At 41.6% G+C, this 12244-nt stretch overlaps 1 protein-coding gene across 4 annotated transcripts in view; it reads left to right on the forward strand.

The window, feature by feature from the left end:
- Positions 1-12244, forward strand: part of P2RX7 (purinergic receptor P2X 7) — a 53996-nt gene that overhangs the window by 12652 nt on the left and 29100 nt on the right. For 3 of the 4 annotated variants that reach the window (XM_032653860.1, XM_032653858.1, XM_032653859.1), the window contains exons 2-3: positions 8880-9048; positions 10167-10235. In XM_032653860.1, the coding sequence (XP_032509751.1) occupies positions 8880-9048; positions 10167-10235 (238 nt within the window). Of the gene's footprint in view, positions 1-8060; positions 8141-8879; positions 9049-10166; positions 10236-12244 lie in introns of those variants that run through there. The other variant, XM_032653861.1, reaches the window with a different exon arrangement.

A 12244-nucleotide genomic window follows, 5' to 3' on the forward strand; every position in this document is an offset into this window, starting at 1 on the left:
GGCACGAACCCGTGTCCCCTGCGTCGGCAGGAGGACTCTCAACCACTGCGCCACCAGGGAAGCCCCAATTCTTAAAATGATATGTTCATTATTATATAAAGGCAAGTTTTCTGATTTATGAGAGGGTTGGATTCCATTAAGGCTGATCTATAACATTTTGTGCATTTTGGGATGAATATGAGAGACTGAGCTTCCCAAATGGAGGGCCAAACAGACCCAGTGTTATACTGGGAGGCTGTTGCAGCATCCAGCACAAAAGAACATTGCACATACATGTGCACGTTGTGATGCTAGACTGAAATATATTGTTGAGTAAGTATTATTGTATTTGTCTATGGAATTACATTGAATAACTCTGTCTCATCTATGCTGATTGGATCTCAAATCTGGATCTCTGGCCCCAACGTCTTTCATTTAAAAAAAAATATATTTATTTATTTAGGCTGCGCCAGGTCTTAACTGCAGCACATGGGATCTTCGTTTCGGCATGTGGGATCTTTAGTTGTGGCATGCGGACTCTTAGTTGTAGCATGCAGACTCTTAGTTGAGGCATGCATGTGGGATCTAGTTCCCGAACCAGGGATCAAACCCAGGCCCCCTCCATTGGGAGTGTGGAGTCTTACCCACTGCACCACCAGGGAAGACCAACCCAGCGTCTTTCTTGATGAGCTTTCTTGATAAATGTTGTAGAAATACGAAAATATATCGAGAATAATAAACACTCAGGTAGGACCATCCAACTTAACTACTAACCCAGTTTTTGCTCCCTGAAAACCTAGCCTTTATCCCATTCTCTTTCATCTTCCCTTATAAATATCCCCCTTGAATTTGGTGTTTGTTATTCTGTTTTCTTGTTTTTTTTTTTTTTTCTGCGGTATGCGGGCCTCTCACTGCTGTGGCCTCTCCCGTTGCAGAGCACAGGCTCCGGACGCGCAGGCTCAGCGGCCACGGCTCACGGGCCCAGCCGCTCCACGGCATGTGGGATCTTCCCAGACCAGGGCACGAACCCGTGTCCTCTGCATCGGCAGGCGGACTCTCAACCACTGTGCCACCAGGGAAGCCCTCTATGTTTGTTTTAATACTTCTACAATGTATGTCTATACCTATAAAAAATATTTTTTCCTTTCTTAATTTAATTTTTTTTATACAGCAGGTTCTTATTAGTCATCCATTTTAAACACATCAGTGTATATATGTCACTCCCAATCTGCCAATTCATCACACCACCCCACCACCCACCACTGCTTTCCCCCCTTGGTGTCCATATGTTTTTTTCTCTACTTCTGTGTCTCAATTTCTGCTCTGCAAAATGGTTCCTCTGTACCATTTTCTAGGTTCCACACACATGCGTTAATATATGTTATTTGTTTTTCTCTTTCTGACTTACTTCAATCCGTATGACAGTCTCTAGATGCATCCATGTCTCAACAAATGACTCAATTTCGTTCCTTTTTATGGCTGAGTAACAGTCCATTGTATATAGGTACCACAACTTCTTTATCCATTCGTCTGTCGATGGGCATTTAGGCTGCTTCCATGACCTGGCTATTGTAAATAGTGCTGCAATGAACATTGGGGTGCATGTGTCTTTTTGAATTATGGCTTTCTCTGGGTATATGCCCTGTAGTGGGATTGCTGGGTCATATGGTAATTCTATTTTTAGTTTTTTAAGGAACCTCCATACTGTTCTCCATAGTGGCTGTATCAATTTACATTCCCACCAACAGTGTAAGAGGGTTCCCTTTTCTCCACACCCTCTCCAGCATTTGTTGTTTGTAGATTTTCTGATGATGCCCATTCTAACTGGTGTGAGGTGATACCTCATTGTAGTTTTGATTTGCATTTCTCTAATAATGAGTGATGTTGAGCAGCTTTTCATGTGCCTCTTAGCCATCTGTATGTCTTCTTTGGAAAAATGTCTATTTAGGTCTTCTGCCCATTTTTGGATTCGGTTGTTTGTTTTTTTAATATTGAACTGCATGAGCTGTTTATATATTTTGGAGATTAATCCTTTCTCCGATGATTCGTTGGCAAGTATTTTCTCCCATTCTGAGAGTTGTCTTTTCGTCTTGTTTATGGTTTCCTTTGCTGTGCAAAAGCTTTTAAGTTTCATTAGGTCCCATTTGTTTATTTTTGTTTTTATTTCCATTACTCTAGGAGGTGGATCAAAAAAGATCTTGCTGTGATTTATGTCAAAGAGTGTTCTTCCTATGTTTTCTTCTAAGAGTTTAATAGTGTCCAGTCTTACATTTAGGTCTCTAATCCATTTTGAGTTTATTTTTGTGTATGGTGTTAGGGAGTGTTCTAAGTTCATTCTTTTACATATAGCTGTCCAGTTTTCCCAGCACCACTTATTGAAGAGACTCACTTTCCTCCATTGTATATCCTTGCCTCCTTTGTTATAGATTAGTTGACCATAGGTGCGTGGGTTTATCTCTGGGCTTTCTATCTCGTTCCATTAATCTATATTTCTGTTTTTGTGCCAGTAGCATATTGTCTTCATTACTGTAGCTTTGTAGTATAGTCTGAAGTCAGGGAGTCTGATTCCTCCAGCAATGCTTCTTTCTCTCAAGACTGCTTTGGCTATTCGGGGGCTTTTGTGTCTCCATACAAATTTTAAGATTTTTTGTTCTAGTTCTTTAAAAAATGCCATTGGTAATTTGATAGGGATTGCATTGAATCTGTAGATTGCTTTGGGTAGTATAGTCATTTTCACAATACTGATTGCTTCAATCCAAGAACATGGTATATCTCTCCATCTGTTGGTATCACCTTTAATTTCTTTCATTAGGGTCTTATAGTTTTCTGCATACAGGTCTTTTGTCTCCCTAGGTAGGTTTATTCTCAGGTATTTTATTCTTTTTGTTGCAGGGGTAAATGGGAGTGTTTCCTTAATTTCTCTTTCAGATTTTTCATCATTAGTGTATAGGAATGCAAGAGATTTCTGTGCATTAATTTTATATCCTGCAACTTTACCAAATTCATTGATTAGCTCTAGTAGTTTTCTGGTGGCATCTTTAGGATTCTCTATGTATAGTATCATGTCATCTTCAAACAGTGACAGTTTTACTTCTTCTTTTCCAATTTGTATTCCTTTTATTTCTTTTTCTTCTCTGATTGCTATAGCTAGGACTTCCAAAACTATGTTGAATAATAGTGGTGAGAGTGGACATCCTTGTCTTGTTCCTGATCTTAGAGGAAATGCTTTCAGTTTTTCACCATTGAGAATGATGTTTGCTGCGGGTTTGTCGTATATGGCCTTTATTATGTTGAAGTAGGTTCTCTCTATGCCCACTTTCTGGAGAGTTTTTATCATAAATGGGTGTTGAATTTTGTCAAAAGCTTTATCTGCATCTGTTGAGATGATCATATGGTTTTTATTCTTCAATTTGTTAATATGGTGTATCACATTGATTAATCTGTGTATATTGAAGAATCCTTGCATCTCTGAGATAAATCCCACTTGATCATGGTGTATGATCCTTTTAATGTGTTGTTGGATTCTGTTTCCTAGTATTTTGTTGAGGATTTTTGCATCTATATTCATCAGTGATATTGGTCTGTAATTTTCTTTTTTTGTAGTATCTTTGTCTGGTTTTGGTATCAGGGTGACAGCGGCCTCATAGAATGAGTTTGGGAGTTTTCCTTCCTATGCAATTTTTGGGAAGAGTTTGACAAGGATGGCTGTTAGCTCTTCTCTAAATGTTTGATAGAATTCACCTGTGAAGCCATCTGGTCCTGGACTTTTGTTTGTTGGAAGATTTTTTTTTTTTTTTAATTTATCTATTTATTTATTTATTTGTTTTTGGCTGTGTTGGGTCTTCGTTTCTGTGCGAGGGCTTTCTCTAGTTGCGGAGAGCGGGGGCCACTCTTCATCGCGGTGCGCGGGCCTCTCACTGTCGCGGCCTTCTCTTGTTGCAGAGCACAGGCTCCAGTCGCGCAGGCTCAGTAGCTGTGGCGCACGGGCTTAGTTGCTCCGCGGCATGTGGGATCTTCCCAGACCAGGGCTCGAACACGTGTCCCCTGCATTGGAAGGCAGATTCTCAACCACTGCGCCACCAGGGAAGTCCTGTTGGAAGATTTTTAATCACAGTTTCAATTTCATTACTTGTGATTGGTCTGTTCATATTTTCTATTTCTTCCTGGTTCAGTCTTGGAAGGTAATACCTTTCTAAGAATTTGTCCATTTCTTCCAGGTTGTCCATTTTATTGGCATAGAGTTGCTTGTAGTTGTAGTTGTAGTAGTCTTTTAGGATGCTTTGTATTTCTGCGGTGTCTGCTGTAACTTCTCCTTTTTCATTTCTATTTTTATTGATCTGAGTCCTCTCCCTCTTTTTCTTGATGAGTCTGGCTAATGGTTTATCAATTTTGTTTATCTTCTCAAAGAACCAGCTTTTAGTTTTATTGATCTTTGCTATTGTTTTCTTTGTTTCTATTTCATTTATTTGTGCTCTGATCTTTATGATTTCTTTCCTTCTGCTAACTTTGGGTTTTGTTTGTTCTTCTTTCTCTAGTTCCTTTAGGTGTAACGTTAGATTGTTTATTTGAGATTTTCTTGTTTCTTGAGGTAGGCTTGTGTAGCTATAAACTTCCCTCTTAGAACTCCTTTTGCTGCATCCCATAGGTTTTGGATGGTCGTGTTTTCATTGTCATTTGTCTCTAGGTATTTTTTGATTTCCTCTTTGATTTCTTCAGTGATCTCTTGGTTATTTAGTAACATATGTTTAGCATCCATGTATTTGTGTTTTTTACGTTCTTTTCCCTGTAATTAATTTTAATCTCATAGCGTTGTGGTCAGAAAAGATGTTTGATATGATTTCAATTTTCTTAAATTTACTGAGGCTTGATTTGTGACCCAGGATGTGATCTATCCTGGAGAATGTTCCGTGCACACGTGAGAAGAAAGTGTAATCTGCTGCTTTTGGATGGAATGTTCTATAAATATCAATTAAATCTATCTGGCCTATTGTGTCGTTTAAAGCTTGTGTTTCCTTATTAATTTTCTGCTTGGATGATCTGTCCATTGGTGTAAGTGAGGTGTTAAAGTCCCCCACTGTTACTGTGTTACTGTCGATTTCCTCTTTTATAGCTGTTAGCAGTTGCCTTATATATTGAGGTGCTCCTATGTTGGGTGCATATATATTTATAATTGTTATTTCTTCTTCTTGGATTGATCCCTTGATCATTATGTAGTGTCCTTCCTTGTCTCTTGCAACATTCTTTATTTGAAAGTCTATTTCATCTGATAGGAGCATTGCTACTCCAGCTTTCTTTTGATTTCCATTTGCATGGAATATCTTTTTCCATCCCCTCACTTTCAGTCTGTATGTGTCCCTAGGTCTGAAGTGGGTCTCTTGTAGACAGCATATATATGGGTCTTGTTTTTGTATCCATTCAGCAAGCCTGTGTCTTTTGGTTGGAGCATTTAATCTATTCACGTTTAAGGTAGTTATTGATATGTATGTTCTTATTACCATTTTCTTAATTGTTTTGGGTTTGTTTTTGTGGGAACAAAACATTTGTGTTTTGTTTGGGAAACTCTTGTGTTTCCCACTCAGAGAAGTTCCTTTAGCATTTGTTGTAGAGCCGGTTTGGGAGTGCTGTATTCTCTTAGCTTTTGCTTGTCTGTAAAGCTTTTGATATCTCCATCGAATCTGAATGAGATCCTTGCCGGTAGAGTAATCTTGTTTGTAGGTTCTTCCCTTTCATCACTTTAAGTATATCATGCCACTCCCTTCTGGCTTTTAGAGTTTCTGCTGAGAAATCAGCTGTTAACCTTATGGGAGTTCCCTTGTATGTTATTTGTCATTTTTCCTTTGCTGCTTTCAATAATTTTTCTTTGTCATTAATTTTTGCCAATTTGATTACTATGTGTCTCAGTGTGTTTCTCCTTGGGTTTATCCTGTATGGGACTCTCTGTGCTTCCTGGACTTGGGTGGCTATTTCCTTTCCCATGTTAGGGAAGTTTTCGACTATAATCTCTTCAAATATTTTCTCGAGTCCTTTCTCTCTTTCTTTTCCTTCTGGGACCCCTATATTGCGAATGTTGTTGCATTTAATGCTGTCCCAGAGGTCTCTTAGGCTGTCTTCATTTCTTTTCATTCTTTTTTCTTTATTCTGTTCCACAGCAGTGAATTCCACCATTCTGTCTTCCAGGTCACTTATCCATTCTTCTGCCTCAGTTATTCTGCTATTGATTCCTTCTAGGGTAGTTTTCATTTCAGTTATTGTATTGTTCATCTCTGTTTGTTTGTTCTTTAATTCTTCTAGGTCTTTGTTAAACATGTTCTTGCATCTTCTCGATCTTTGCCTCCCATTCTTTTCCAAGGTCCTGGATCATCTTCACTATCATTATTCTGATTTCTTTTTTCTGGAAGGTTTTGCCTATCTCCACTTCATTTAGTTGTTTTTCTGGGGTTTTATCTTGTTCCTTCATCTGGTACATAGCCCTCTGCCTTTTCATCTTGTCTATCTTTCTGTGAATGTGGTTTTTGTTCCACAGACTGCAGGATTGTAGTTCTTGCTTCTGCTGTCTGCCCTCTGATGGATGAGGCTATCTATCTAAGAGGCTTGTGGAAGTTTTCTGTTTTCCCTTTTTAATTGAGGGTGAAATTCATAGAACACAAAAATTAACGATTTTAAAGTGAACAAGTCAGTGGCATTTAGTCGCTTCACAATGCTGTGCAACCACCACCTCTATCTAGTTTCCAAAACATTTTTAATCTCCCAAAACGCAAACTTCATTATGCAGTTACTTCCAATTTACCTCTTCCCCCAGCCCCTGGCAGCCATAAATCCACTCTCTGTCTCAATGGATTTACCTATTCTGGACATTTTATATAAGTGGAATCATACACTAAGTGGCCTTTTGTGTCTGTCTTCTTTCACTGGCAGAATGTTTTTTGAGGTTCATCCACAGTATAACATGTGCATCCTTTCATTCCTTTTGTGGGTAGATAATATTCCATGTTTGGATAGACCACATTTGTTTATCCATTCATCCTTTTAATGAACATTTTGATTGTTTCCACCTTTTGACTATTGTGAATAGTGCTGTTATGAATATGCGTGGACAGGTATTTGTTTAAGTATATAATGTTTTTTGAATTTCTTTAAACTTTCTCTCATTCTGTGGCATGCTTTGTTTACTCAATATTATGTTATTTCCATATTGATACAAGCAGCTCTCCATTCATTTTCACTGTTGCAGAACATCCCATTGGATGAATCCAACAATTTATTCACCCATTCAATATTCAAGGACATTTAGGTTATTTCCAGTTTTCCCTATTACAAATAATACAACTTTATACTTTCTTGTATATGACTCCTTGGGCACATGTTTGAGGGTTTCTCTGGGGCATGTACCTAAGAGTGGAATTGTTGGGGCGTGGGGAATGCATTTCAAATGTACAGTACTTCATATTGCCAAATGTGACCTGTCTTTCTGTGAGTGTCCCACGGGTCCTCAACCCTGGCAGTGCATTAAAATCAACTTTAGAAAAATATATAGGTACCTGGTTAACTCTCCAGACCTTCTGAATCAGAGTTTCCAGGGATAAGACTGGGGGAGCTGCAATTTGAAAGCTCCCTAAGTAATTATACTGTACAGCCAAGGTTGAGAACAGCTGGGACCAAGCCTTGGCCCACTGTGTCTTGGTTTCCCAATGTCAGCTCATAGAGGGCAGCCATTGGCTTAGACTTCCTAATATCATTCAGATATCAGAGACTGAGCAGAGGAAGATGACCAAAATCGGTACCTGCCAAATGAATAACAAAGCATTAAAATAAACTCTTAAGGGACTTTCCTGGCAGTCCAGTGGTTAAGACTCCATGCTTCCACTGCATGGGGGCGTGGGTTCAATCCCTGGTCAGGGAACTAGGATCCCATGTGCCATACGGCATGGCGAAAAAAAAAAACCCCAAAATAAAAAATAAAATAAACTCAATTATTCAGGGCAATGGGAGACAGGGAAAAAAGAGATAAATGGGATGGAATCTACCATTTTTTAGTTAATCAATTCCACTTTCTCCCTCTCTTCCCCCACCATATAATTTAGATTCATATTCCAAAGAAGATATTAACAGCTAATGAATGGATCAAAAGGCAGGAAACCAGAGGCAGAGCCACATGATGCAGGTACAAGTACAGTACATGGTTAAGAGGTCTGGCTCTGGGCTATAAGGTAGACCAATCAAGGACCTCAGTCCTGCCACTGACTACCTGTGTAACCTTGGGCAAGTTCCTTCACCTCTCTGACCCCATTCCCTCATCTACAAAAGGGTGATGATTACAGTAACTATCTCCTATTGCTGTTGTGAACATTAAAGGAGAGGATGCATACAGAGCACATGGCATGTACTAAGTGCTCAATAAAGGGTAGCTGCTATTATCAATATTATTTGTAAATCAGGTGGGTGTTTCTGGAAAACAGGAGGCTGACCTGCTGGACACACCCTTAAAAAGATGCTAATGTGTTACTGAGCCCCAAAACAAAGTTGGTGGACCAACCTGGGGTGGACTTTGGTATTTGAGAAGGCAACCTATAAATTAGGGTGTATATTAGGCAATATTAGAGGTTGGTATTGGGGCCAATAGTTTCTATGTAGTGAAAGCTCACTATGCTCCAGATATAGCGCTATGGAGTTTGCATGCATATCTCGTTCCATCCTCACAACAACCCTATGAGGTAGGTATGACTATTCTTCCCATTTTACAGGTAAGGAAAATGAGTCACAGAGAAGGCAAGCCACTTGCCCGAAGTCACTCAGCAAAGCTAGGATTTTAATGCAGGTGACTTTCGGAACCTGCATCCAAAACCAATGCACCGTGCCTCACTTGAGAAAACCATTGATGCTTTTCTGTGTCTGCCATTTAGCTTTGCTTTGGTGAATGACAAGCTGTACCAATGGAAAGAACCTGTCATCAGTTCTGTGCATGCCAAGGTGAAAGGGGTGGCAGAGGTGAAAAAGGAGATTATGGAGAACGGACTGAAGAAGGTAGTGTGGAATGTCTTCGACACGGCAGATTACACTGTCCCCTTGCAGGTGAGCACTTATCAGCATCCTCCCAGGAATCGTCCCTGGTCACTGTCCCCAGGACCTCACACCCCTCCCTGGGACCTAGAGCCTCACTCCAGAAAAACACTGGCCCCATTTAAAAAGCTCTATGAAAATCCCAACTGAGAAAACCTAAAAATTGCAAAATTGGGTCAGATCCAGCAACTCGAAGGAGATGATTCTTTGCTTTATCAAGTCCTACAGGGTTTCTCAAAATAGCAGTGTGTCCTGGTGCATTGAAAACATGAATTGATTCACTCACACTTGATTTATACACAGTTTTTCAGAAGCAGGGCCATCAAGTCAGCAAACTTTGCCTAGATCCAGAAAGGTAAAGAACTTTCTGCCTAGAGGGGACCAGCCCTTCTATATTGTTTGTGTGACATTTTATCAACAAAAATGTCTCCAGAAAAACACTCTTGGGTACAGTTTTGCACAAGGGAAAGGAAGGGTGTGGCTCACAGAGAAAGGGCATGAGATTGTCTCAATTTGCAAGAAGAGAAAATGAAAGTAGAATTCTCAAAAGGGAGAAACTGAAGTGGGGTTGAGAACAAAAAAGAACAGATGGGGGGTTGGAGGGACAAAAGGGCACGTTGGCAGCCCTTGGGAGCTGGAAAGCTTTTCGAAACCATAAAAGCCAAGCTGCTATCAGTTTTTGTCTCTTAACAGTGGGTCATTAAAACCTCCAGCTATTTCCCAGGTGGTGGGATGACCTACTGCCCTTTCATTAAAGTCCTGGATAATCTGAACAGCGTTCTGATGGAGGTGACACCTCCACCTCCGCCTCCCCAGGTCTCTTGAATTTCAACTTAATGGGATTTCACTGTGTCCAAAAAATGAAAAGGCTGCTTTTGAGGCTGGAATGGAAAACCGATGCTCAGTCAATTTGAACTGTTCCTCTGCTCTCCCTCAGCTCAGCAGGGCGGCTCATCCAGCTTTGATATTAGGCCTAAGGGCTGTCAGTTGCTTCCAGACCCTGATTTCTAGACTGAAACTTAGAAGAGTGGAAAGGTTTGCCCCCAGGCACTTGGCCAGCTGGATTACTATGATTAAGTAGTTCTGTTCTCAATGGCTTTACATTTGCCTTCTCTCCTTTTTCTCTGCAGGGGAACTCTTTTTTTGTGATGACAAACTTTCTCAAGATAGAAGGCCAAGAGCAAGGGTTGTGTCCTGAGGTAAGATGTGATGGGTGACAAGAGTTCCTGGAGGAGACACAGGTCAGAGGAAATGGAAACTGACACCAGGCGTGTTTTGGAGCCTGCAAATATTTACTGAGCCTCTGCTTGCTACAAAGCAGGGGTGTAGATCTGGGCTGGGTGGAAAGGGTGAGAAGATTGGTTTGTAGTCTCCCTCTGTAACCACCAGATCTTGATCTGTCCCCCTGGGTCTCCAGCTCCAGCACTAGGAGCCTGTGCAGCTCAAGGCCCGCTTTCTCCATCGCCTCACTCCCCTGTGCAGCTCATGACAACAGGGATCCTTGCCTTTGCACAGCACCTCATGTTTCAGTGGAGCCTCACTTCAACTTTAGGGGGTAACAGCATTCCAGCCCCATTTTACAGGTCAGCACAAAGATCAGAGAGGTTCAGTGACCTCCCCAATGTCACACAGCTTGCTGGAGGCAGAGCCAGCTTAGAATCCAGTTGTCCTCATTCACAGCTTCTGCCACGGTCACTGTGAACTGCCTGCAGGGCCAGCCTGGGAATCAAGTTTGATTTCTCATCCACTTCTTAGAGTTTAGGCTCTATATGAGGTAGGAATGCTCCCAGTCTCTTGCCGTCACCACTACCACCCATGCAGTCTTTCCAGACTGCAGGGTGGTAGTGGTGATGGCGGGAGACATGGCTAGTGGGTAGTGGTGAAGGCGGGAGTGGGTAGTGGTGAAGGCGGAGACATGGGAGCATTGCCCTCTCCGTACTCTCCACCTTCCCCTACTTTTTCGTGGAAAGCTTCTTCTCCCTATCAAAACATACTGGTCGTATTCTGTCCCATCCCAGTCCTGCTCTCTGCTCTGTAAAATGATAACTAGCTATTCTGGTAAGTTTGTCTATAGCAAAATTTGTCTAGGCAACACACTCCTGCTGTTCCCCTCTCGAGTAACACACCTGCGCTTTACCAGGGACCGTCCCAACTGAGGGGCACAACGCTGTGGCAATATTGAGCGGGTCCCCAGCCTGTGGGGAAGACCAGCCTTGCCTGTGGGTCTTGCTCGTCAGCCTACTCTGGTGACAAGGCCTAGATTTCTGAGTGTCTGAGAGATCAGGGTGGATAAGCTCTATCTCATTACAGTCTTTGGCGTCATTTCTACCTAAACTTAGAAACAGCTAACATTCCCTTGGTGTCTTATTCTCAATAACGTCCCCTAAAAGGAGACCTCTCTATGTTTATCTTGCCCCCCTCCTCCCTTAAATGTTCCTGCTACTCTAACGAAGTAGCGGGCGGTCAGTCCAACTAAACACTCCCTCCCACCTCCCTTCCCGGCAGCATCCAAAATTGTATCCAGTTTGGGCCAGTTTGCTTCCCTTTTGTCCCATACTCTGGAATTGCCTACTTACCCTCCACGCCTGTGGTACTTTGCACAGATGCTTTTCTTTTCTTTTTTCTTTTTTTGGCTTGCTGCGGCTTGTGGGATTTTTGTTCCCCGACCAGGGGTTGAACCCGTGCCCTCAGCAGTGAGAGCTCGGAGTCCTAACCACTTGACCACCAGGGAAGTCCCTCACAGCACTTTTCAAGTTACTGAGACTGGTAAGGAAGACAGTTAGGGTAGCCCAGAGCCTGGATTTAGGAGCTAGACTGTAAATGGTTTAATACTTGACGTATTAGCTTTGTGACTTTGGGCAGGTGGCTTCACCACTCTGTGCCTTGATATGTTCATTTGCAAAATGGGGCTAATTACAAAACCTAGCTCTTAGGATTTTTGAAACAAATGAGCGAATCTCTGTGACAGGCTGGAAACAAGGCATGATACATTGTAAGCACTGGATAAATGTGAGCTGTGACAGTTCAAATGACAAGTTACTCTTTCTCAGACAGGATGTCACTCAGACTGACTGGAACTCAAAGAGCAGCCCAGAGAACACTATGTAACTCTTGGGACTTTAACCTGTGACCCAAGCTGGTTTGGGTTGCTCTAATGGGATATTCGCCTCCTCTCTTTGCATACTGACACCCACCCTAACTCTGATCA

This window comes from Phocoena sinus, chromosome 14, assembly GCF_008692025.1.
Source record: "Phocoena sinus isolate mPhoSin1 chromosome 14, mPhoSin1.pri, whole genome shotgun sequence".
NCBI lineage: Eukaryota > Metazoa > Chordata > Mammalia > Artiodactyla > Phocoenidae > Phocoena > Phocoena sinus.